Source organism: Babylonia areolata, chromosome 3, assembly GCF_041734735.1.
Source record: "Babylonia areolata isolate BAREFJ2019XMU chromosome 3, ASM4173473v1, whole genome shotgun sequence".
NCBI classification, from domain to species: domain Eukaryota; kingdom Metazoa; phylum Mollusca; class Gastropoda; order Neogastropoda; family Buccinidae; genus Babylonia; species Babylonia areolata.
Window position 1 is genome coordinate 2440271 of NC_134878.1, and position 27110 is coordinate 2467380.

General features: G+C 47.2%; 1 protein-coding gene across 1 annotated transcript in view; it reads right to left on the minus strand.

Annotated features, from left to right (window-relative positions):
- LOC143279665 (uncharacterized) overlaps nt 1-27110 on the minus strand; it is a 355077-nt gene that overhangs the window by 23832 nt on the left and 304135 nt on the right. Inside the window, exon 9 of the mRNA XM_076583720.1 lies at nt 20552-20616. Coding sequence (XP_076439835.1) covers nt 20552-20616 — 65 coding nt within the window. The remainder of the gene's footprint in view (nt 1-20551; nt 20617-27110) is intronic.

Consider the following 27110-nt stretch of genomic DNA (forward strand, 5'->3'; position numbering starts at 1 on the left):
TCCCCTCCCTCCCTCCGGCAACAGACAGACATACAGACAGACAGAAGTCAGAGACAGCGCCGTCGCTCAACAGGCGGACTATACAGGCAGGGGAAATAATATTTCAACACCTTGCTAAGCATCTCGAGAGGCAGCGCCATGCCAGCCGTCTCCGTCCCCCGGGGGGCCCTCTCAAGGGGCAATTTGGGCCTCTCTCGGGCCCTCACGTGGATGGCCAATCTTGTTTGCCAAGTCTGGGGGGGAAGGAGGACAGTGCGGAGATGGGAGGAGGGGAATGGGGAAGAGGGGGATAGGGCGAAAGGTGGTGAAGGAATGGGGGGAGCCATGTTAGAGTTAGGGGTGTTGGGGGAGGAGCAAGCAACTGCACAGGATGAGACCGAAAGAACGGAGTCTGGGAGAGAGGGAGGGAGACAGAGACAGACAGGATCTTTCCAAGGAAATGCATTCTGCAGCGAACCCTCAAGAGTCACGGCACCCAACCTGTACCTGACGGTCGGCACGTCAAGACGTGTTTATTCGGCGAAAACTACAGCATGGAAAAGCCATCAAAAACAACGACTTCACTCGGGCTTTAGGCCCGCGAGGTGCTCCAGCTGACTCCCCGGAGACCGGAGTGATACCTCACACCGCATGGCGCTTCGCTCAGACTTCCGGATTGCCTGTCCATCACTTCCCTCAGCCCCGCGCTGCCACTTGGCAAAGTGGTCCTGGAGAAATGTAATTGCCTGGCTGGGGCGGCAGTCCCTCTCTCCTCACCCACACCCCTCGGCTTTTCCCCTTGTCTCTCAGTTTAAAAAAAAGTGTGTGGAATGACGGAAATTAAAAAGGGAAAGATACATGCACGCACGAACGTGCGCGCACACACTCACATTCTCACTCACTCTAATTATTCATGAATGACGGGGTTTAGGCGTAGTCATACCTTCCACCCTCGCTCCGCTTTCATCGTTGTCATGCGAATAAAGTCACGCTTTTATCCAAAACAAGGGCCATGATGGACATGACACACCCCTACCCTTCACACACACACACACACACACACACACACACACAGAGTACACGTATGCCTACAGAGGAGGGAGAACAGACGCTGGTTGGCTTGCAGACCCAGACCAGATAATCATCCTACACACAGACCTGACGAGGTTTGTTGGTCCTCACACCCACATCATCATCCACGCTGTGTTCTTCCTGACTTACAGGTCAGCCAACGATGTTCGCACTCCCACCCGGGTCAGAAAAGCTTGGTTTCTCCTTTCACCCCACCACCACACAAGATTGTTTGCCAACACACCCAGACGTGATTGTCAGGGAAACTGTTCGCCTGTACGGATCACCGCGCAAACATTGGTCGCACCAACACTTGTCTATATGAATGTGTGTTTGCGTGACTGAAACCTGACTGAATGACACAGGAAACGAGTGATGAGCGCCCAATGGTAGCTGCCGGTCGGCTGTACCCAGTTTTGCAAATGACTCCGTATTTGTAAAGCGCTTCGAGCTTGGTCTCGGACCGAGGATAGGCGTTATGTATCAGTATCATCATCATCATCATCATCACCGTCATCATCATTATCATCATTATCATCTCCATCAATACTATTGCTATCAATCAAGCTTTCTCCTTTCATCTTTCCAACGTCGACGATCCAGACGACGATAGCAGGAAGGACAGACTCAACACACGTTTGGCTCGTCTCCCTCACACAATACCCCCTAACGACCCCCTCCATCACGCCGCCAGTTACCCAACTCTGCTCTCAAGGTAGCGCATTCCCATCGCTACAGCGTCAGACATCTATCTCCTGGGAATCACTTCTGTTTTGTTCATCTTCATTATTTCTGACTTGGGAGGGTGGGAAGGGGGGAGGGTGGGGTGGGTGGTAAGGGAGGGGGGGGGGGTGCGTCATAAAGCATTCGTTTCGCTCATCTTCAAGTTAACGAAGGTGGAAACTGAACCCATCTCTCGGGGACACCATGTGTTTCGGTAATCTTCAGACATATGTACCGCGCACACACTGCTATGTGTGTACTAACCTCCCCTAAACACACACACACACACACACACACACACACACACACGAACTACTTATTCTTTGGACAATTGAAAATACATGACGCGATGCGTGGAGCGCTGGCTTATTGTGGGACACCTAGGTTCTGGCCGACCGCCAGTGATGCTTTGGGATGTCAACAGAACTTTCCCCCTTTCTTCTCTCTCACTCAGCCATAATCTGCCTTCTGCATAATAATGTGTATATACAACGATACCTTGAGGGAAATAAAACCTGAAAGTGTTCTGTATGCTGGTCCATTAACTGAGCGACGTGTGTATCAATAATTGTTCCTTCAAACCAAACAAACAATAAAAGCACGAAGTGACACGGCACGGAAACGATCGACGTGTCGCGGAGGGCACAGTATTTTCCCAGTCGGGCAAAACAGACCAATGCATATATATATATATATATATATATGTGTGTGTGTGTGTGTGTGTGTAGACGTTACCCTGGTAACATGTAAACAAATCTTTTGAGGAAGGAACGATACTATTCCAAAATAGACTGATGTGTTTGTTTTTCATATTCTCTCTCTTTCTCTCTCTCACATTATATTTACACAGCCAGATAGTTTATCAATAATAATAAAAATAATAATAAATCAACCAACAACGAATGCAACAAACTAAATCATTGTTCCTTCCGACACACATCACTTTTCAAAGTTCAAACCAACTCCTTCCAGACCAACCCAAGGTGGGAACGGGAGGCAATGGGAAAAGGGAGGAGGGAGGGTGGTGGTGGTGGTCAGACCCGTTCCCTCGCATCACGTGCAGCAGGGAGCCGACACAAAGACTGGCGCAGCAGCGGCGACCTTGAACTCATTCCAGAGTGATTATCCCCCTGTAACCTGGGGGGAAGAACAAAGGGAAACAACTGATGGGCTGTAGCTGTATGATGGCTGGGCTGGAAGCGGCGGTCCCCGGGGAGTCCTGGCCACCAGCAACACACTGCAGCAGACGGTTTATGGCACGGCCCTAGCAGGTGATGGGGGGAGGTGGAGGGAGGGACACCATAAAACAAAAAAACAACACACACAAAAGCAGACGAAAAACCAACAGAACCAAGGCAGCGCGGCTGGCACTTCAGCAGAAGAGACAATTACAGGACGTCGTTCCTCCTCTTCCCACCCTCCTTCCAGACCCCAATAAGTTAGGAATTAGCCGGGGGGAGAAAGAATCTTAAAAAAAACAAAAAAAAAATCAAGGGAAATCCTCCCTGCCTCCCACACCAAAAAATAATGACAAAAAATAGGATAAAATAAAATAAAAGCCTCGTGTAACACCGTAATTAGAAAATATGGGGCGATGTTCCATCTTATTTCGGTTTTTGTTTCGTTTTTGGAGAAGGCTGGATTTTTGTGCAAAAGGATAAGAGCAGATCTGAGTTTTTGCTCCATAGGAAAGGAGCTTAAAAATAAGATGCGCGTGCGCGCGAGCGTGTGTGTGTGTGTGTGTGTGTGTGTGTGAGGGAGAATAAGACTTACCGACTTGTATTTCACAACACTTGTGCAGAACATTTGACGCTACACTCACCACTACGCACGGTGGCTAACATTCAACAGTAAATGTCAATGCAGTCTACGTTGGTCATTGCACGAGGAGGGGATCAAATCATCCATTGAGAACAAGAGGACTTGAAACCCCTAGGACGCGGACATAATACAAATGGTTCGGACTGGGTTCTGAACTTTTATACTGTTCAGTGTGTAGGGGAAGGCACTGACACAGCGACAAAAAGCCACTCTCTTGTAAACCTACCTGAATAATTGCCTTAAAGAACAGTTATAATCCTACCTGAATCACCTTACAGAACTCTGTTTTAAGCCCACCCGAATTACCTTATAGAACTCTGTTTTAAGCCCACCCGAATTACCTTAAAGAACTCTGTTTTAAACCCAGCCAAATTACCTTAAAGAATTGTATTTTAAACCCACCTGAATTACTCTAAAGAACTCTGTTTTAAACCCACCTGAATTAACCTAAAAAAACCTCTGTTTTAAACCCAACTGCCCACCTGAATTACCCCAAAGAACTGTTTTGAAACCAACTGAATTATCTTAAGCAATTCAGTTTTAAACCCACCTGACTTACCCTAAGGAACAGTGTTTTAAACCCAGGCGAATTACCCTAAATAACTGTTTTAAACACAGCCGAATTGCCCAAAAGGACTCTGTTTTAAACACAGGCGAACTGCCCTAAAGGACTCTATTTTAAAAAGAACATACTAACGATGGCATCATGTGCAAAAGGCCAAGTGGAGACAACAGCAAGCGAGCTGAATGACATTCCGCGTTCTGTTCTGCTGCAAGAAAGTCTTTGGTAAACAGAGGCGCAGATTTAGGAAACTGCAGTGAATCCTCTACATGTGTGTCTGTGTATGTACAGCGCATATAGCTTGGTCTCTGACCAAGGATGGTTGCCACAGAAGAATCCAATAGATGAAATGATGTTTTCTCTCATGTTGATGACATGTTGAAATGATACTTTCATCACAATACTATATGTATGTCTTTTTATGTGTTTCATCTATGCTGTCTCCATTTTCTTATATATGTATCTATGTCAATTGTCCACATATTAACAATGAAATTTTTTTAGAGAGTAAAGAAAAAACCCTTTTTGCAATCATAATTGAACCAAAATGACAACGCAAGCACGATGATGATAATCTTCAGTCTACAAACTCGCAAACTCGCCACAGAGAGAAACGAAAGCTATACAATACAGGATAGTTCGTCACGACCGGGAAACAGAATACAGAATACTTAATTATCTCAACAAGAGAAATTCATATGTGGCGTAAAACAGAAAAAACACCAATACATGAATTCTCAAATCAAACGAAACAACTAAACTAAAACACTAAGTAAATAAATAACGCCATCAATTCAAATAAAATAAAATGGGAACTAAATCAGATCTCCAGGTCCTGTCCAGCATGTGGTCTGTACTTCCGCCGTCCTCCACAGAGGACATGGAGCCTTCATGGGGCGTGGATCAGGATTGGTCATTTGATTCAGTCATTCTCGTCCACGTGGAGGCATTTAACAAAGTGTATTGCCGATGGACAACCGCACAAACAGCGTATTAAAGAAAACAACGGTAGACATGACCAGATGAATAGTTCCCAATCGGAACAGCCAGTAATCCCCCCCCCCCCCCCCCCCCCCCCCCCATGCCTTGGAACCTCCACAGCCCTGCTGACAGCCAGGGCCGCTCCACGGACCACCCACCCGGACGGACATCCAGGACTCACCCCCTCATACAACCCAACCTTCACTGATTAAAGACCCAAGCACCTACAACTTGAACTCAAGGGCTTTTGCAAATAGCTCCACTCATTTCTACAATTCAGTGCAGAACGTTTTGCTTTTCTTTTCTTATAATGCCATTCAAATAACAATCAATTAAAGTCTTCTGCGATAAAAACCAAATAAACTCAAGCATATTCAAGATTTTAAGTAAACAAATTTCCTCGCCTATTGGTGGCGAAGTCTGGCAAAAAGGACCCCCAACGCCAAACTCGGCTTAATTACCGACGTTATAAAATGACAGAGGCTGGTCTGTGTTCTGGACTAAGGAGCCGGTGTGCAAGGTCCCAAACCACTTCCGTGGTCCAATGGTAATGAAGATGATTCAATCACAACTCCGCACTTAGCCCCAATCAAGTCTTACCTCACTTTAAACACAGCCTAAACTAACGGCGATCTCAAATTTCACCATTGAACCAAACCTCCAGCTGAGCACTTTGCATTCCGCATTTTCCACTCTCCTCTTTGAACCCGACCACGTGGGGTACGCCCCCCCCCCCTCCCCTCCCGCCCCCTCACACCATCCTCCTCTCTCCTCTCTCAACATCCAATCTCACTCTTTAACCTCTTCCCCCAACTCGCCCTCCCACCCACCCCCTCTTCCTCCTCAGCCAGGTGTGTAGTCACTGGAGGTTTTCATTCACTGACATAGCCACAGACAGCTCGACCTGCCGTCTACCATCCGGGTTGCACGAGCCCGGTCATTCGTCATTCTCTGGGGCTAAGTTGGCTGAGGCAATCCGTCAGCCAGTTCCTTAGTTAAGTCTCCACCCCACCCGACATTTATCCCCAACCACCACTGACACACGCGGCATATAGGCATGTCTTCAGCCAACGGCTTCCTGCCCACTGGTATATACGCTGGTGAGTGACGCTCTGTCAATGCAGCCTCGTCTATAACACACTGAGTCACAACAATTCAAATACACTTTTAAAACAGATCTCTCAAACTTGCTTCTGTCCACAACCAAATTAAACCTCGCGTTCAAAACCGGACTTGTCTCAAACGGCGTTTCACTGCATGACGTGCCAGAATGAATGAATGAATCTTTATTTTCCAACGGTGAAGATATTAGCACTTTGGCCGACTTACACATCTGCCGTTGTTCTAAGAGACACACAAACATGTAGGCATATAAATGTAGTTATACTGAATACTTAATACATGTATAATGTACAAGTATAATACAGCGTCTCCAGAGAAACATGGAGACTGCAAGAACGGAAAAAGGGCAAGGGAATTTGAACAAGAAGTCATTTCTCCTCTGCCGGCAGTCACTGGGCTTCTTTACAACTGCCAGCTGTTTATTACAACAAAAAAAAAAGAAGAAGAAAAGAAATGAAATTGATAACCTATTTGACGACTGCTCCATTTCGTTTCCCTTGATCTCCCAATCTGATAGAAAAAGTCACCATCAATTTCTGTACTAATATATATATATATATATATATGTGTGTGTGTGTGTGTGTGTGTGTGTGTGTGTGTGTGTGTGTGATCGGCGCCCCAATAGCAGCCGTCAGTCGGCTCTACCCAGGTAGGCAGCCTGTGGTGTAAATGACCCCGTGTTTGTAAAGCGCTAAGAGCTTGGTGTCCGACCGAGGATAGGCGCTATGTAAGTAACCATATTATCATCAACATCAACATCAGCATCATCATTAAGAAAAGGACCGCCGCCAACCTCTCCCTGCCAATGATACATGCTGCACACGTCAGTGACCCCGCCTCCACCACTCACCCCCACAACCCCCGCACCCCCTCCCGAGCCAGTCGCTCCCCTCGTTTTGTTCGACACGGCACTAATCGGTTCAGTAAGCACCGTCATCCGCCCCCCCCCCCCCCCCCCCACTAACCCCCACCCCCGGTTAACTAGAAAAGTACACGGGGCCCCAATTACCCACTGACTCCCTTGTGCAGAGCACCGTGCATCAGTCATCCCAGGTGGCACGTGGTCCAGATTCACGCCGTGTCATGCCGGCCTCCCCTCACAGCAGGCATCCCCGGACACACACGGACCCCATCTCGGCCACTCCAGGGTCCAACCATGCATGTCTCCCTTGCCCTGACCCCTTCCCCAGGCTGTCCAGGTGGTGCCAGAGGTGAAAGCCGCTGACTGGGGCTGGTGGTAGGGGGCCGGGGGGTGGGGGTGGGGGGGCTGGGGGTCGGGTCCGAAAAGATGGGGGGGGGGGGGAGAAAGGGGAGAGAAAGAGAGAGAGAGAGAGAGAGAGAGAGAGAGAGAGAGAGACCCAACACAAGCCGGTTTGTGATGTCAGGTTCAGTAAATAATGGGCCCAGATATGAAGAGTGATGGCCACAGCGTTATCTCGTTTAATGAAAGTGTAGTGAAGAGATGCAAGTTCCTGACCAACAGCGCCAGTGTCTGTGTACCCCACACCCCGTCTGATTGACACCAGTGTCTGTGTATCCCCCACCCCATCTGACACCAGTGTCTGTGTACCCCACACCCCGTCTGACTGACACCAGTGTCTGTGTACCCCACACCCCGTCTGACTGACACCAGTGTCTGTGTACCCCACACCCCGTCTGACTGACACCAGTGTCTGTGTACCCCACACCCCGTCTGACTGACGCCAACGCACATCAAAATGTATGGAGTGAGGAAGCGTATAAATTCAGCCGCGTCAAAGACTGTCAGACACAAACTGATCACCTTAGCATAAGTACCTTCATTAATCTTAATTCAAAGGGTAAAGCTGCATCGTGAATCCACGGCGCTGTTGGCACAGTGCAGGGTGGGACAGACCGGTACCACCCTGTCACATCTCATCAATAAACGTATATGTTCATGAACCTTAGGCTGGGAATGGAGGCTCAGGGTGTTTTGAAGAAAGGGGGTGCAGCTCGTTTTTCACATTTTATCAGGGTGTATAAGGTGCTGATATTAATTGAACCTATTTAGCCAACCATCCTTCCTACGTCAAGCAGCCTCTCCATATTTCTTGTTTGTTTGAAAACGTGTTTGCCAAATTCATGTTGTAATGACCGAAGAGTTGTTCACTGGCATTGTTCCATCATCAGTGCAACTTATCTGAATCTATGTATCTTTCCATCCATCCACCCATCCTGTACCCGTCCGCCTCCTCTGTTGGCTGCATGGAACTGATCGTCTGAAACTCTGTGCACGTTGCACACACTTAAAAAGAAAAAGACATACACTTCAAATTCCCTGTTTTGACAACTGCAGAATACGCCACAAGTCAGAAAGACCCCTCCCCCTATATCTTTGAGACACACACACACACACACACACACACACACACACACACACACACACACACAACGTATGTCCAGTTGCAAATGAACCATTCACCCCTCTTTCCCCTGTTCACTTTCATAACGATTGCCTTTCACGGAGTCCCACTGCTAGACGGAGCGACCACACCAGTCCCATTAATCACTGCCTACTTCCTGCGCCGCATACCTGTGACTGAAACACATACCTCAGCAGCACAAAGGTGCTGGAAAATTTTGTCCCGGATACCTGACTGATGAGAGACAACTTGGCGACTGACGTTTGAAGCCTCCCAACATCTTGTAAATCAGTTTACTTCATCATTCAAAGTGCTTGCTGGAGTGTCAGTGTACAGCTGCACAGCAATGATCTGGTTCCCCGGAATGCATGCAAACCCGGAAAGGCATGCATATTGATCAGAAAAGTGGCTAACCCAACAATCAACGGTTTACTTTCTGGACGACTGAAAATAATCGTATTTCAATAATAACGTTGGAAATAATGTCAATATAAATAACCAAGATTAAATGGGTCCTTATACTCGTCACCCCAGAAGACCCCTGAAAATACCCCAAGTGATATGGCAATGTACGAGGGGTGGTGGTGGGGAGAGTGATATGAAACAGGCAATGACGATGACTGAGGCAGGGCAGTGATGAAACAATGACGATGACTGAGGCAGGGCAGTGATGAAACAGACAATGACGATGACTGAGGCAGGGCAGTGATGAAACAGACAATGACGATGACTGAGGCAGGGCAGTGATGAAACAATGATGATGACTGAGGCAGGGCAGTGATGAAACAGACAATGACGATGACTGAGGCAGGGCAGTGATGAAACAATGACGATGACTGAGGCAGAGCAGTGATGAAACAATGACGATGACTGAGGCAGGGCAGTGATGAAACAATGACGATGACTGAGGCAGGGCAGTGATGAAACAATGACGATGACTGAGGCAGGGCAGTGATGAAACAATGACGATGACTGAGGCAGGGCAGTGATGAAACAATGACGATGACTGAGGCAGGGCAGTGATGAAACAGACAATGACGATGACTGAGGCAGGGCAGTGATGAAACAATGACGATGACTGAGGCAGGGCAGTGATGAAACAGACAATGACGATGACTGAGGCAGGGCAGTGATGAAACAATGACGATGACTGAGGCAGGGCAGTGATGAAACAATGATGATGACTGAGGCAGGGCAGTGATGAAACAATGACGATGACTGAGGCAGGGCAGTGATGAAACAGACAATGATGATGACTGAGGCAGGGCAGTGATGAAACAATGACGATGACTGAGGCAGGGCAGTGATGAAACAGACAATGACGATGACTGAGGCAGGGCAGTGATGAAACAATGACGATGACTGAGGCAGGGCAGTGATGAAACAATGACGATGACTGAGGCAGGGCAGTGATGAAACAGACAATGACGATGACTGAGGCAGGGCGGGAGAGACAGAGAGGGACGGTGGGCTGGGTAATAACCTTTTAAAACAATCTGTTCTTTCCCTTTGATTGCTCCTCTTCGACCCCTCTAAATATCATGATTCTTCTTTACCGCCCACCCCTTCCCATATCTCACACACACACACACACACACACACAAAACGTGGCACTAAAAAAAAATCAATCACGAGCACATATGGAAAAACCCCACGGAATGGAATCGCGCAGCTGCATGTGTCACTCGACGAACATGCATCAAATTCGACACGAGGGTGAAGGGGAGAAGAGGAAGGCAACAAAGCAATGGAAGAGAAAAGAAACAGCAGAAAAGCGATAATTGCCGAAAGATCTGCAGCCCCCGTCAGGCCAAATATTATCCAATCAGAACCAGCACACGCGATTTCTGCCACCCAGGCCGCGAAAAAACAATGGCTACCCTCTACTCGACACTGAGTCAACAATCGCCGCTTGTCTGGCGAACCAAATTATCACCACTTGTTTCGCTGTTAGCAACGACTGCATGGCAGCATACTGAACTTTCTCCCATTTTGACTAAACTTTTTGTAAGAACCTTGAAAGCATGCTATAAATAAAATTTCATGAAACACGCAAAACCCGTGAGCGTAATGGAGGAGGGTGTGCGGGACAATTCTGAGACCTTGGGGGAAAAACCAAAAAACTGCAGGGCCACAACACACATGGAACACCATTTCTGTAAAGCAGAAGCGCACACGAACGTTTCTGTCCAAAACTTACACGTTTTTAAACTGGTGCACTATAACCAAACCAGCCTTTCCTCCAGGATTCGTAAGTTGTTTGTTTTTTGGTGGTTTTTTTTTTCTTTCCTGAAAGGCCAGGTTCTTCACAGTACCAAAGTACGGGGAAATAACTCCGCCGGTTATCTGGATACTTACAGACGGGTGGATGTAAAAAAACTGATCACTTCGTCATCAATTCAATGCAAAATAATCGTCAGCATATATGAGCACGATTGTGTTGGTGAGGCGGTTAAAAGACAGCAAATATGGTTGAACTATTTTCCCCAAGGAGCGAGCAAGCGAGCGAGAGAGAGAGAAAACTGAATGACTCAGGCCAAAAGCCCCTATCAGGAAAATTCTAAGCCTTTTCACACACACACACACACACATACACACACACACACACACACAGAGAGCAATACAAACAAAACTTATTTCTGTAAATGTTTAAGAAGATAGAGAACGGGATCAACACACACACACACAACATACACACACTCCACTGTACCCGAGAGACACGGTCTCGTCTAATTTACCTAGTGTACGGAAATAGGACCCGTTTCTTATATATATATATATATATATATATATATATATATATATATTATAAGAAACGGGTCCTATTCTTTTTTTTTCAATTTCTATTTTTGCTGGGGATTTTTTCGTAAATCAATTCTCAATTTTTGCCGTCGTTGACTGTTTCCTTTGATAGCTTGTGTTAAAAAGGAGATATTATTAAGATGATTTTGAACATGATCTCAGAAACGTGAACTGTCTCTCTCTCTTTCTATGTGTGTGTGTGTGTGTGTGTGTGTGTGTGTGTGTGCGCGCGCGTGCATCTTCTTGCTTTATCTTTAGTGCTTTTGCCTTAGGTTTTCCTTCTCCTGCCAAACGAATTCAACGCAATGCATTTTTTGCCTTTAATTGCAGTTTATATTCAACGCATGCAAATCTAATTACTCAGCAATTGCGACTGTGATGGGTTTCGTGGTACTCTTGTTTGGTGGTTTTGGATGTGTTTTGAATTTTCACCCTCTTTTTGTTGCTGTCTTAAATTACAAGAGATGGGGAGAAAATGTGCACATTTGCCAGAATCGTTTCGACAAATTTTTGTGGGCAAGAAAGGCCATCAGCTCATGCTGTTTTGTGCAAGCTATTATAAATGAATGAATGAATGAATGAATGAAAAAGTGTATATGTGTGTGTGTGTGTGTGTGTGTGTGTGTGTGTGTGTGTGCGTGCGCACGCGCGCGCCAGCTTGTGTGTGTATATGTGTGTTTGTGAGGGTATGGGGGTGGTTCGTGTATGTGCGTTCGTGAAGGAGAGAATATGTGAGTATGCACGTGCATGTATTTGTGTGTGTGTGTGTGTGTGTGTGTGTGTGTGTGTGTGTGTGTGTGTGCAGGGCCTGTGTGTCATGCTGACGTCCCCTGCCTCATCCCAGCTCCCCTCTTACTTCTCATTGCCTAATGTCTAAAAAAGACCCAGGGTCTTCGAAAAAGGTCCACACATAATTCGCCCGCTAAAGTGTGATGGGCTTTTGACAGTATCACCATCACAGTCGTGTTTTAAGACATGGGTCTGTTGCCAAGGCGGTTCTCTTTATTTTAGTCTCATTTTTTAACCTAATTAATGACGATGTCACCGTTTTGTCTGGTGTCCCGACAATCATCATCGTGATCCCAGAAGGAGTTGGAAGAGTTTCCTTTTCTTGGTCTTGTGGAGTCGCTTGTCACGTCATTCAGAAAACATAAACCTGACGTTTCATTACCAATCTGTTGGTCTTGGGTTTGGAAAAGTAGCTGCCAGCTGTCCAGGATGGTACACAATGCTGACCAGTGCTTTATGGACAGTTCTCATTCGTCTAGTTTCTGTCTCGCTGTTCTCTGTGGTTTCATTCTCCTTGCTCTTTTCTGTTCTTTCTGATTATACCACTTTTCCATATCTGATTGCGTGCGTGCAAAAGAAAAACAAATATAAATTCACGAGCACACAAGGAAAACCCCCACGGAATGGAATCGCGCAGCTGCATGTGTCACTCGACGAACATGCATCAAATTCGACACGAGGGTGAAGAGGAGAAGAGGAAGGCGAAAAAGCGATTGAAGAGAAAAGGAAAAGCAGCAGAAAAGCGATAATTGCCGAAAGATCTGCAGCCTCCGTCAGGCCAAATATTATCCAATCAGAACCAGCACACGTGATTTCTGCCGCCCAGGCCGCGAAAAAACAATGGCTGCCCTCTACTCGACACTAAGTCAACAATCGCCGTTTGTCAGGCGAACAGAATTATCACCACTTGTTTCGCTGTTAGCAACGATTGCATGGCACAACATCGATTAACGGTTTCTTTGTTTGTTTAAATATAATTAAACTAAAAGTTTCTAAAGAATCTTGCAAGCTTGCTTTAAATGGCTTTTACAAAATACCAAAATACACTAAACTCGCGCAAATAATTTCGCAAACACACAACCACCTCCTCCCTCCAAAACACACACACACACACACACACACACACACAAACAAACAAATGAAGGGTGGGACAGCCCTACTACAACAGTAGAAAGGGGGAAAACTGCAGAAAAGAAAAACACCAAAAAACAACGAGACAACCACCCAGACGGAATATTCCATTGAGCACACAACACACACAGCTTCCTTCCCCAGCTAGACATCCTACATCTTCACGCCTGACTACCAAAATCACACTGAGCGATCCTTGGTGAAAATGATTATCCAATCGACATTAATCAGGGAAAAAAGTCTGCGCATGGGAAGCATGTCTTAACACACAATGTTGATAGCGATGCTGTTAAAAGCCTATCACGCTTTAATGGAAGAATTGTTTGGCATTTTCTGAAAGCTCTGCTCATCGGGAGAAATTACAAACTGAGACGCGCACGCACATACAAAACACACACGCAAACAAGCGAGCGCGCACGAAAACACACAATCTCTCTCTCTCTCTCTCTCTCTCTCTCTCTCTCTCTCTCTCTCTCTCTCTCTTCTAACGGCCTTTCTTCCGAAAATAATGTTGAAACGATTCGGGCAAATGAGCACATTTCCCCCTTTTCTTGTAATTTTAGGCAAAAATAAAAAAGAGGGTTAAAAATCAACACACACACAAAGCAAGAGTACCTCGAAACTCATCCGAGTCGCAATTGCTGGGTAATTAGATTTGCATCCTTTGAATATAAACTGCAATTAAACTAAAAAGAAATGCATTGCGTTATACCGTTTGGTCGTAAAGGGAAAAAAATAAAAGCAAACATTTCTGAGAAAAAGGAAGGACAGAGAGAGGGAGAGAGAGAGAGAGAGAGAGGGAGAGAGAAAAAGAAAGACAGTTTCCCATTTCTGAGGTCATAATCACATTTTTCCACCTTGAAAATCACCTTTTAACACACTCAACAAGCAACAAAGAAAATCGACAATAGCAAAAACGGCAAAAAAACCCCAAACAAACAAAAAACAAAAAGAAAAAAGGTGACACTTAAGAGAAACAAAACGAAAGAAAGGGAAGGAAAGGTCTTTTCCCTGTAAAATGCTAAATAATGAGCCAGATCGTGTCTCTCGGCCACACAGTGTGCCTGTGTGGGCGCGTGTTTGTATGTCTGTATGTGTTTGTGTTTGTGTGCGTATGTTCAAGTGCGTGTGTGTACGCGTGTGCTCACGCGCATGCCCGTACACGTGTGCGCGCCCTGGCCCCCTACATCCCAAACAGCCTCGCAGAGCACTCGACAGAAACCATGGTTTTGCATGGCCAAACTAAACCATCTCTCCACTTTAAAGTGGACTGCAATTGATTGCAACGTCTTAGGTCAGCATGTCTGTACCATTGTTCTTCGTTGGTTCGTAACTACATTCTCCAAAACTACATCCTCGCCTGCCTTCCCTCAATCCACACACACGCTCCATGTTGTAAGGACAGATCATATCCAACAGCTCCAAGAACCCACAGCCAGATTTCCCAACAACTTGCACGCAATCATCGGATTTCACCTTAAAAAGCACGCAAGAAACAAAGTGAGCCGTTGCTTGCTTCCATTACTGGTGGATATTATGTTTGTTATTTCCAACAGAACACATCGTGAACAGCTGTAAGAAAACAGAACTTACTGACAGCCTTGGGGGTTTTCTACGAAGCGAAATGCATTTTGTAAAATAACGCTCGAGCTATCAATCAATGCACGTTAAGTATAGATTGATGTTTTCTTTCACTCTCTTTCACACACACACACGCGCGCGCGCGCGCGCACGCACGCATGCAGAATATACATCTATCCATACTCTCGCCATGCGCTCGTCACTGACATGCATATCCGGTTATTATTTATCATTGCCACCGTCTGTCATCATCATCATCATCGTCGTCACTTTTCATCACCATTGCCATCACTACTCGTCATGTCAGCACAGAAATGTTGAAGTGCCTGTCTGGCCTTGTTTGAGCGTGCAGACAGTTGGCTCCATCCCATCCATCAGGTCAGAAACGTCACCAGCAGGTGATGGAGTCAGGAAAAGAACAAACAACAAAGAAGCGGGGGTGCTTGGCACGGGGGGGACAGGAAGACACATCGCCAACCGGATTGATGAGACTGCAATTAGACAGCCGATTCCTGTTTCCCTCCTGGATTTTCCATCCTGCTTTGCCCCCCTTCCCGCCCCCACAACCCTCAGCCCCCACCCCACCCCACCCCACCCCTATACACACCTTCCCCACCTTGCCCCAGAGGCCATCATCTCACTTTTTACAACCCGCTCTCTGATCTCCCAAGGACAGAGTGTAGTAGTAGATACAGGAGTGGGTGTGTGGGTGACTGAGTGAAGAAGTAGATACAGGAGTGGGTGTGTGGGTGACTGAGTGAAGAAGTAGATACAGGAGTGGGTGTGTGGGTGACTGAGTGAAGAAGTAGATAAAGGAGTGGGTGTGGGGGTGACTGAGTGAAGAAGTAGATACAGGAGTAGGGTGTGTGGGTGACTGAGTGAAGAAGTAGATACAGGAGTGGGTGTGGGGTGACTGAGTGAAGAAGTAGATACAGGAGTAGGTGTGTGGGTGACTGAGTGAAGAGTAGATACAGGAGTGGGTGTGGGGGTGACTGAGTGAAGAAGTAGATACAGGAGTGGGTGTGTGGGTGACTGAGTGAAGAAGTAGATACAGGAGTGGGTGTGTGGGTGACTGAGTGAAGAAGTAGATACAGGAGTGGGTGTGTGGGTGACTGAGTGAAGAAGTAGATAAAGGAGTGGGTGTGTGGGTGACTGAGTGAAGTAGTAGATACAGGAGTGGGTGTGTGGGTGACTGAGTGAAGAAGTAGATACAGGAGTGGGTGTGGGGGTGACTGAGTGAAGAAGTAGATAAAGGAGTGGGTGTGTGGGTGACTGAGTGAAGTAGTAGATAAAGGAGTGGGTGTGTGGGTGACTGAGTGAAGAAGTAGATACAGGAGTGGGTGTGTGGGTGACTGAGTGAAGAAGTAGATACAGGAGTGGGTGTGTGGGTGACTGAGTGAAGAAGTAGATACAGGAGTGGGTGTGGGGGTGACTGAAGGCGGTGGGGCGGCAAGGCATCAACACGGTTCCCAGCAGCCCCTCACGGCATAACAGACGGACTGTGACAGCCAAATCGCATTCCTAAGGGTTGGAAGTTCGATTCCCCATGCACCCAAAACATCAAACTGCCGTTCTCGCTGCTCATCGTCAATGTGCTGGTGGTGTCGGTGGATGGTCATACCCAGTCCACCCGACAATAATTAACATTAATTGACCTGAATGTAACCAGTAAGGTTTCTCCCTGCCTTTGGGTATTGGCTGTAACTGTGAGGCTTACCCACCTTCTTCCTTTCTTATTGCCCCCTCAAGGCCTGACTAAGCGCGTTGGGTTACGCTGCTGGTCAGGCATCTGCTTGGCAGATGTGGTGTAGCGTATATGGTTTGTCCGAGCGCAGTGACGCCTCCTTGAGCAACTGAAACTGAAACTGCCCCCCCCCCTACCCCCCCGGAGTATATGGTCAGAGAAAGAGACAAGTGTATGACAGAGAGAAAGACAGGCAAGTATAATTATGGACAGGGAAAGAGACAGACAGGTATCTGGACAGAGAGAAAGACAGGCAGGTATACAGAGAGAAAGACAGACAGGTATATAGACAGAGAAAGACAGACAGGTATATAGACAGATAAAGACAGACAGGTATATGGACAGAGAGAAAGACAGACAGGTATATGGACAGAGGAGGAGACAGACAGGTATATGGATCGAGAAAAAGGTTATATGGACAGAGAAGGAGACAGGCATATGAACAGACAGAAAGAACCACACACGCATTGCGTCACCGCACTCTGTTTCAATAAGCTTCATTCCGTTTGGCAGGATGCAGACGATGCCAAGATCGATCAATAAGCAGTACACATCACGTTCGTATTGACTTCATTAGTCTTAAAGTTCAAGTCCACTTCCACAGACAGACTGCTACATTCGTAACAAGTAGCCTCCTCAGAGAGGAAGCTAAAGATTACAAAGGCGCGGCAACTTTTACCCAGAAACCCCTACTTTTCCGCCTTGCGGACTTCCTGACACATTTTACCGACTGTCTCGTGCAACCAAAATCATGACTAATGAGTTGGGGGGTTTCCACAACTTTCTTGGAATCAACCACAAGCATGCATGATTCCGTAAGCACTATGCAGACAGTTCTTACCAAAAATGCACAAATCCATTTTGCTTATAGACATGCCGAAGTTAAGCGATCTTTTAAGTTTCAATAACAGGCACACAAAAAAAGGAGAAACCAATAATCTCAAAACTACAGCATGCCAATGTGAAAAAAAGAGTTCAAATTCAGGTACCGTTGAATCAAAGCAAGAAAATGAATCAAAGGAAAACATTCACTTGCTCCAACACTGGGTCAGTGGCAGAACCTGGAAGAAAAGTGCTTCCAAGAAGCCAACAGTGAGTCATGTTTCTGTCTGTACCACGCTGTCCTGGCAGTCAGCATGCTGATGACGTCATATCCAGAGCCTGGCTGCAGGACCCACACAAAGGAAGCTTCTCCACATCCCAGAACTCGGAACAGTACAAAAAGAGTTGTCTGGATGGCAAACTGCAGAAGAAAGTCTCTTTCCTAACTGCCCCTGACATGTGAAGAAAGACGTTCTGATGGGTCAGAGCGGAATGGAAGTGTGTCTGGTCAGCTTAGGAGTTCCAGTCCTCTTGCCAAAAAAAGTGTCTCACGTATGACGGAAAGTTGGTTTTCAGGGAAATAACATTTGTTTTCAAACAAGTATGGAGTTGATGAAATTCAGTCAGCATTAGATAATTGACGTTTTGTCCACCAGGAGCTGAAAGCAGACAGTACGTCAAGAGAAGGTCAGAAAAGTTGGTTGAGTTCAGACTGGCAAGCCGCTGTGTTGACAGAACTAAACCCAGTGCACTAAGTCCGCTGTGTAGACACAACTGTCACGAGGACCATGTTTTGTATGGGAGGACTTGCAACAGGTGAACAAAACGCAGCTGGGGCAATCCCATTTGCTAGAGTTTCAGCAGAGATTTTCGTGAAATAGAAAGCCTTGACAGGAAAAATTGGGGGCAAAAGAACTGATGTCTTTTTATGAGCAGTGAGGTCAAAGTGGACAAGATGTGTTTTGAAATGTCCGCAAACTTCATTCAGAAATTTGTGAGAAATCAGAACGATGACAATTATGTTGGCGTTGTGAAGATGAGGAAGAATACACATCTCCTCAATCGATGTACTGTGTGGACTCGGTTCAGTTCTGTTCAGACACTGTTGAGTTGAAAACAATCTGGAGGATGTTAAGAATTTAGTTTGAACTGAGGTCACAGGTTAGGGATGACTCAGCGGTCTGCAGACAGTGTACACAGGGGTGGAGCAGAATGTCCCAGACAGGGACGGCAGAAAGGTGAACCCAACATCACACAGTCACATAGCACATCCCTCAACCCTGGTGAACCCAACATCACACACAGCACATCCCTCAACCCTGGTGAACCCAACATCACACAGCCACACACACCACAACCATCAACCCTGGTGAACCCAACATCACACAGCCACACACAGCACATCCCTCAACCCTGGTGAACCCAACATCACACAGCCACACACAGCACATCCCTCAACCCTGGTGAACCCAACATCACACAGCCACACACAGCACAACCCTCAACCCTGGTGAACCCAACATCACACAGCCACACACAGCACATCCCTCAACCCAGGTGAACCCAACATCACACACAGCACATCCCTCAACCCTGGTGAACCCAACATCACACACAGCACATCCCTCAACCCTGGTGAACCCAACATCACACAGCCACACACAGCACAACCCTCAACCCTGGTGAACCCAACATTACACAGCCACACACACCACAACCATCAACCCTGGTGAACCCAACATCACACAGCACAACCCTCAACCCTGGTGAACCCAACATCACACAGCCAGACACAGCACAACCCTCAACCCAGTGTGGAGCGGATCAGTGCTCAGTAATGATGGACACAGACCGCTCCATAACCTGTGTGATCTGTCACTCCAACGACGTTGAGAATCTCACGAAAAGAGGTTTTCAAATGATGAAGGAGACCACCGTGGGGGAAAAAACAACAACGTCTTCTGAAAGTTGGGCTGGGTCTAACACGGGCTGGAAAAACCTCGCCTGAGATGACTTTCTGAAATAAAGATGTGAACATGACCTCGAACGCCGGATAAACGAAGGGCATATGCTTCTTCCAAACATGAGTATTGTACAATGACGGGGTTGTTTTCCGTGCATTGACCAAGGCAGTTTCAATTAGGGCCTAACGATAATGTTTGAGAGGCCTTCCTGAACCCAAGCTGTTCTTTTGCCACTTTGGAGTTTCCACGCGAGGCGAGAGCTGACACACTGTTTCCCATAACGCATAACATACACAAATCAAATGATGTTTATTGTCCAGCCGACCGCAAAGAGTGTTCAGGGCTGACATGACAGAGGCCAGCGGGAGGTTATTGGTGGGGTCATTCAGGTCTGGGCCTGGCTCAGGGACAGGGGTGATCAGGACTGGCCGGCAGAAGAGGAGGTGGTGAGGGGAGGACGACCCCGAGATCATAGTGATATACACTTGAAAAGCAATCAGAATCCACATTTCTATAAACTCCAGCAAACTGTACACTGAATTTCATCGGGGCCAGCTGAGGTATCACGAAAGGACTCGGGAGCATTTTAAAGCCGCCCTCCTTTTTGCCTTGACACATACGTGATAAGTACATGACACCTTGGTTTCTTGGAGGGCGCACGCTGGGTAGGTATGTTAAATGAGACTGACCTGTGCGCTGAAGTCCAGACAGCTAGCAAAAACCATGGCTGTGAGGCAGTGCACTCCAAGGGGAAAACAAGGGGAAAACCAATCCCACATGCGCAGACAAGAGCACAGAGACAAGAACAAAGACACAAGAACAAAGACACAAAGAACGCACAGACAAGAACACATACAAGAACAAAGACACAAGAACACAAAGAACACAGGCCAAAAGACACAAAACACGGTAGAAGACGCGCGGGCGCGCGCTCAGAGAGAGAGAGAGAGGGAGGGAGGGGTGGTGGTGAGTTATGATAAAAGTTGAGAGCAGGATCGAGAGGGGTCCTGTTGGGTGAATTGCACACACACACACACACACACACTCTCTCTCTCTCTCTCTCTCTCTGACTTACCAATGCGCATCTCGAAGACCTGGTCTGCTCTCTGCTTTAGCCGTACACATCTGTAGCTGGACTCACTGCCAAAGAGAAAAAAAACCAAAACAGTATTATCATTCACATGTATGTACAAATTTATTATTCACATGTATGTAAAAAAAATATTATTTATATGTATGCAAATATTTATCATTCACCTGTATGTACATGATTATGTAGCTGTACATAATGATGTACTTACATCAGGAAATCAAGCAGCCCTTACCCCTGAAGGAAGACTGACCTTGTCAGGACTATGTGAGGGACAGCTGGACAAAGACAGTGGAAGGTAGTCAAATAAAAACAAACCAACCAACAACAACAAAACAACAATCAACACGAAAGAAAACTTCTAATTACTTTTTTCAGTTTTCAAACCGTTTGAACTGATACACTGTGCGTACTTCTGTGCGTCTCTGTGTGTGTGTGTGTGTGTGTGTGTGTGTGTGTGTGTGTGTGTGTGTGTGTGTGTGTGTGTGTGTGTGTGTGTACAATGTGGGTTTTTTTGGTTTTGTGTGTGTGTGTGTGTGTGTGTGTGTGTGTGTGTGTGTGTGTGTGTGTCTGTGTGTGTGTGTGTGTGTGTGTGTGTGTGTGTGTGTGTGTGTGTGTGTGTGTGCGTGCGTGCGTGCGTGCACGTGTGTGTGCGTGAGAGAGAGAGAGAGAGAGAGAGAGAGAGAGAGAGAGACCAAGACCGAGACAGAAAGCGAAACAGAGGCAGACAGAGAAAGACACACCGATATAGGAGACAGACAGAGAGACAGAGTGAGATGAGACAGAGACAGAGACGGATGAGCGGTGTGTGATGGCTGTGTTGCGTGAGAGAGGCTGGAGACAAGGATCCCGCCTCCTAAAACTGTCACCCCCCTCCCCAAACCCCTCGCCGCCAAGCTCGCCAAACACACACTTTTATTCCTGGACAGGAACAGGAAAGGCAGCAGCAATTCCTCTCGTTAGCGGTAATGTTTCCTGCTGCCCCCCCCCCCCTTCCCCCTTTCACCCCCCCCCCCTTCTCAGCTAAACAGCATCAGACAAGTAAAGCCAAAGAAAGACATTTCATCCATGAGAGACCGTGTCTGCCACATGACTGAAAAGCCACCCATTCACAACTTCCTTCGTGTAACTTTCACTGAAACACTGCTCTTTGCGGGTGTGTGTGTGTGTGTGTGTGAGAGAGAGAGAGAGAGTGTGTGTGTGCGCGCGCGCACTTGTGCACGAACGAGCGCCTCCATTCCCATTTTGTGTTTTTGTGCCGGGAGGGAGGGTTTGTTGTTTTAACGCCAAATGGCGCGGACGTCTGTCGTGGCCATGTCAGTCACCAGAGCTCAGCAGTCTGTTGCCACCTCCCCTCTTTCAGCGTCAGCCACAGAGAGGAGGGGAGAGACAGAGACACTGAGTGACAGACTGACGGCAGAGACAGAGACACTGAGTGACAGACTGACGGCAGAGACAGAGACACTGAGTGACAGACTGACGGCAGAGACAGAGACACTGAGTGACAGACTGACGGCAGAGACAGAGACACTGAGTGACAGACTGAAGGCAGAGACAGAGACATAGTGACAGACTGACGGGTACGGAGGGTGGGGGAGAAAGGAAAAAACGTGGCAGTTCCAATGAAAGACAAGCGCAAGACAGAGAGAGGAGCATTAGAAATGGGGGTAGGGGAGCCTCTTTTATCCCGTGGAAGCCGACTTTACCAAGACTCCATGAGTCTATTTCTCACTGTACGAGTGGGGTGTTTCCAGGAGGGAGGGGTGTTTCAGGTGTTTCCAGGAGGGAGGGGTGTTTCCAGGAGGGAGGGGTGTTTCCAGGAGGGAGGGGTGTTTCAGGGGTTTCCAGGAGGGAGGGGTGTTTCCAGGAGGGAGGGGTGTTTCCAGGAGGGAGGGGTGTTTCCAGAAGGTGGGGTGTTTCCAGGAGGGAGGGGTGTTTCCAGAAGGGTGGGGTGTTTCCAGGAGGGAGGGGTGTTTCAGGGGTTTCCAGGAGGGTGGGGTGATTCAGGTGTTTCCAGGAGGGTGGGGTGTTTCAGGTGTTTCCAGGAGGGAGGGGTGTTTCCAGGAGGGAGGGGTGTTTCAGGTGTTTCCAGGAGGGTGGGGTGTTTCCAGGAGGGAGGGGTGTTTCCAGAAGGGTGGGGTGTTTCCAGGAGGGAGGGGTGTTTCAGGTGTTTCCAGGAGGGAGGGGTGTTTCAGGTGTTTCCAGGAGGGTGGGGTGTTTCAGGTGTTTCCAGGAGGGAGGGGTGTTTCCAGGAGGGAGGGGTGTTTCAGGTGTTTCCAGGAGGGAGGGGTGTTTCCAGGAGGGAGGGGTGTTTCAGGTGTTTCCAGGAGGGTGGGGTGTTTCAGGTGTTTCCAGGAGGGAGGGGTGTTTCCAGGAGGGTGGGGTGTTTCCAGGAGGGTGGGGTGTTTCAGGTGTTTCCAGGAGGGAGGGGTGTTTCCAGGAGGGTGGGGTGTTTCCAGGAGGGAGGGGTGTTTCCAGGAGGGACGGGTGTTTCCAAAAGGGTGGGGTGTTTCCAGGAGGGAGGGGTGTTTCCAGGAGGGAGGGGTGTTTCCAGAAGGGAGGGGTGTTTCCAGGAGGGTGGGGTGTTTCCAGGAGGGAGGGGTGTTTCAGGTGTTTCCAGGAGGGACGGGTGTTTCCAAAAGGGTGGGGTGTTTCCAGGAGGGTGGGGTGTTTCCAGAAGGGTGGGGTGTTTCCAGGAGGGACGGGTGTTTCCAGGAGGGAGGGGTGTTTCCAGGAGGGACGGGTGTTTCCAGGAGGGACGGGTGTTTCCAAAAGGGTGGGGTGTTTCCAGGAGGGTGGGGTGTTTCCAGGAGGGAGGGGTGTTTCCAGGAGGGAGAGGGGTGTTTCCAGGAGGGAGGGGTGTTTCCAGGAGGGAGGGGAGGTATAGGTAGAAAGAACAAGGACGACAACAAGCAAGAGAAGAGGGTGGAAGAAAGCATGATGGTGCGAACATGACACTCTGTGTGACTGTCAACGATAGACTGACATCTCAACAACTGTTTCCCATGGACATGTTCGTAGAACAGGCAACGTTCCCCAGTATTATGTCTCACCAACCATCTTCCTTCCTCCAAGACGTCTAAGACAGATCGTAAAGAATAAACAAAGGTCACGGAGGGAATTCACACTCATAGTCTCCACGTCAGCCCTTAACGATGGTCTGTGTGCTAGTCTTCCGGATGAAGCAATACGTTGAGGTCACGTACACAGTATGCGCTTCGTGTGTGTTGGCTACTCTGGTTAAACTGATTCGGGCAAACTCATTTCGGAAAACTGCCAAGTTTTGTAAGGAAGACAAAAGGTAATGTATACACAAGCAGGCAAAAATATGGCTGGGGGGCTTTCCATGAGATTTAATCGGATCTGATATTTCGTAGAAAAAGAAAATATAGTAAAGAGCATGAACACACAGACAGAAAAATACGGTACAGTGTATTGCATTCACATTTCTGCGATGTAGTGTAAGAAATCACGTCACAGAATGTATATGGAATTATGCCAAGTGAACAGTTGGGGCAGCCTTAAGAGATGAGGAATCTTACATGGAATCCTCCTCCACGCATCCAGCCATGCGCGCAATACGCACACGCGTCATTTTTGTCACAGGGCGTCACGCACCATCACTACAAAAATCGCAACAATTACATGATTAAAACTTTAACGGAGCACGCCCATCTGTGTTGAATCTGCTGCGGCCACAACAGCGGAATAGTTGTCATTAATTCTCCTGTCTGTATTCATGTCCGATTCAATTCTTTCTCTGCTAGTCTTCATTAATTGTCCTGTCTGTATTCATGTCCGATTCAATTCTTTCTCTGTTGGTCATTGTTTCCGAAACCTATGAAAAGCAATGACTTCAACACAACAATCACATCTAGATGAGTTACTGTCTTAGGGTGTTTTTCTTTTTCTTTTTTTCTTTTATCTTCTTTTTTTAAATAACAAATTTCATCCGCCTTGTCTCTTCGTTTGAGAATGAAACGGAAATATTCTGTGGAATCTGTCTCTGTCTCCTCACCTCCCTCCCAAGTCTGTCTCTCTCTGTCTTTCTCCCTCCTCCCCCACCCCTCTCCTCCAGAAATCCCACAGCCCGCTAGACAATGTCTGGAACACCAGCCTTCATTTCTACGAAGTCAGCTGAGGAGTCGTCCTCTGCGACAATGGGGGAGAGACATCGAGGTGGGGGGACTGGGTGCGTGTGTGGGTGGGTGTGGAGAGACAGCAGCGCTTTTACGACCATTTCCACCACTTCAACGACTTCCTTCAGGACTGGCCAATTCCGTCTGAGGACTGTCAGGGCGAGGGAGGCATGGGGGGAGGCGGCAGGCGGGGAAGCGAGGAAGAGACACACAGGCAGACACCGACACTGCTGGCCCATCAGACACACATCTCACTGCTGACCGAGGAGTACCACGGCTACAGCACCTCCCCCAACCATCTCATTTTTGACGCCACGCAGTCCCAACAGCACGTTAAAGGTGTGTGTGTGTGAGGGGGCGTGGGGATGGGGGGGGGGGAAGGGGGAGCAGGGAGAGGGGATGTGGAGGTGTCAGAGGCCAGGCCACTCTTGTCCACCCCCACCCCCTCTTTACCTCCTCCTCTCCTCCACGGCACATCCATTTGTATGCAAACAGGGCGGCAAGAGGGCTGGGGCATCATGCCGGAATGACGGTGCAGCAGTACTTTCCCGTTCCACTGGCGTCCTCTGTCCCCAGCAGCGGGATGTGGCTGAGGGACTGGGGATGATGTGACGACATTGTGACGTTCAGCTCCACACAACGGCTTTACCTTGATACAAGTCAAGGCGAACAGTTCAAACACGTAATATGAAGTAGAATTTTTTTTGTTTGTTTTTGTTTTTTTTGGTGCTCTTCTTGTCAAGCTTAGTCATCACGAGCGTTAAAACTGAACTGCGGCGGACCAAGTAACTGGCCAGCGATGGTTCAACTATCGCTTTGGTTCAAACACTTTGTTTTTTTATTCTTTAGCGACAAATACATTCATTCATGGAGCAGCACAAAAGCTACAGTTTATACTGTCGATATCACTTAAACTGAACACAATGACACGAGGTAAAAGTGAAAATTAAATGAAATTTAAAAAACCCGGAAAATTCACCGGTTCACGCTTATTATCAGGTATTTTCATTTCTCCAAAGCAATGTGTTTAATAAGGTAGAAAATGTATCTATTTTTTCAGACTGTCATTTTATTTATTTTATTTTTTTACTCCAATACAACGTTTCATTGTTAATATGCCAAAACACGTAACATCTCGGGAAGCCGTTTAAACATGCTCAGAATTTGAGTCATATGACGTTTATTTTGTTTTTGTTAATAAACACATTACTTGCCCATTTGCCAAACGATGACAACATTTCCCACAACCAAGCGCTACCTCCTTTAACGTAGTTAACCGTAAAAATGTTCCCCACGTGCAGTTTTTCCCCATATTTTTACGCATAATGCAGAGCTTGGCTGCATGCTAAACATGCTCCCAGCAAATCGGCCGGCTCAAGACACCCTTCATTAGCCAGAAAAAATATGCATCATCGATGACAAGACTGTCAGCATCTGGCCTATGGAAACATTTCTCGTCAAAACGTGGAATATAAATGAAGATAGTGGATGCATTTTTTGTTTTTACTATTTTTCTTTTTTTCGTCTTTACTTGAAGTGTGTTTTTACAGGACAACGCGCTTCATCTGCCGTAATACTGGCATCATTCTTCTGTCTGTCTCCTCCTCTGCATATGCTCCTGTCTCCTCTGTTTATGTCCATATTATATCCATATATACGCGTGCATGCGAACGCATTCGGTTTGTGTGTGATTGGGTCAACGCGCGCATGCGTGTTTCTTGAATGCACCCCACCCCACCATATTCCACACGGATGGTCAGAACATTGTCGATGAACTTCTTTTCGAGCAAGCGCCTGCAGCAAAATGACGTAAGCGATCATGGATTCGTCAGAGCCTGAGTGAAGGACATCTACATATGGACAGAAATACACGAACACTGCCCTATAATTCCTGCTTTTTTATTGTCCATAATTTTTTCTGTCTTCAACTGACAATATCAAACCTGGAAAAGAACCCCACACCATGGCGATTTTTCTCTGGCCTCTGTCATGATCATCATCCTGAAATCAACTTGTGCTGTGGGCAGATACCACTGAAGTCCCCAGTGTTCAGATCATTTCTGATGATGTAGCAGTCATGAACTGTGTGCAAAAGAGATGAAGGGATTAGTGCCGATGAACTCCATAAAACTTAATATACCGAACTTGCAATAACTGACCAATATATGTAGGGTTTTTGTGTGTGCTTATTTGGCCACACTGATTTGCCATCGAAAGCAAACTTCAAAATTATGCCGATATCAATTTTTTTTCTGAACAAAACTGCAGCTGAACTGTATGATTCGGTCTCTGTCATTTCTTATTTATTACTTGAGGCTAATCTATGGCTCGGTCTCCATTTATTTCAGCAAACACGGAGAGCAAGAGAGTGAGACAGACAACAACAACAACAACAACTATAATAT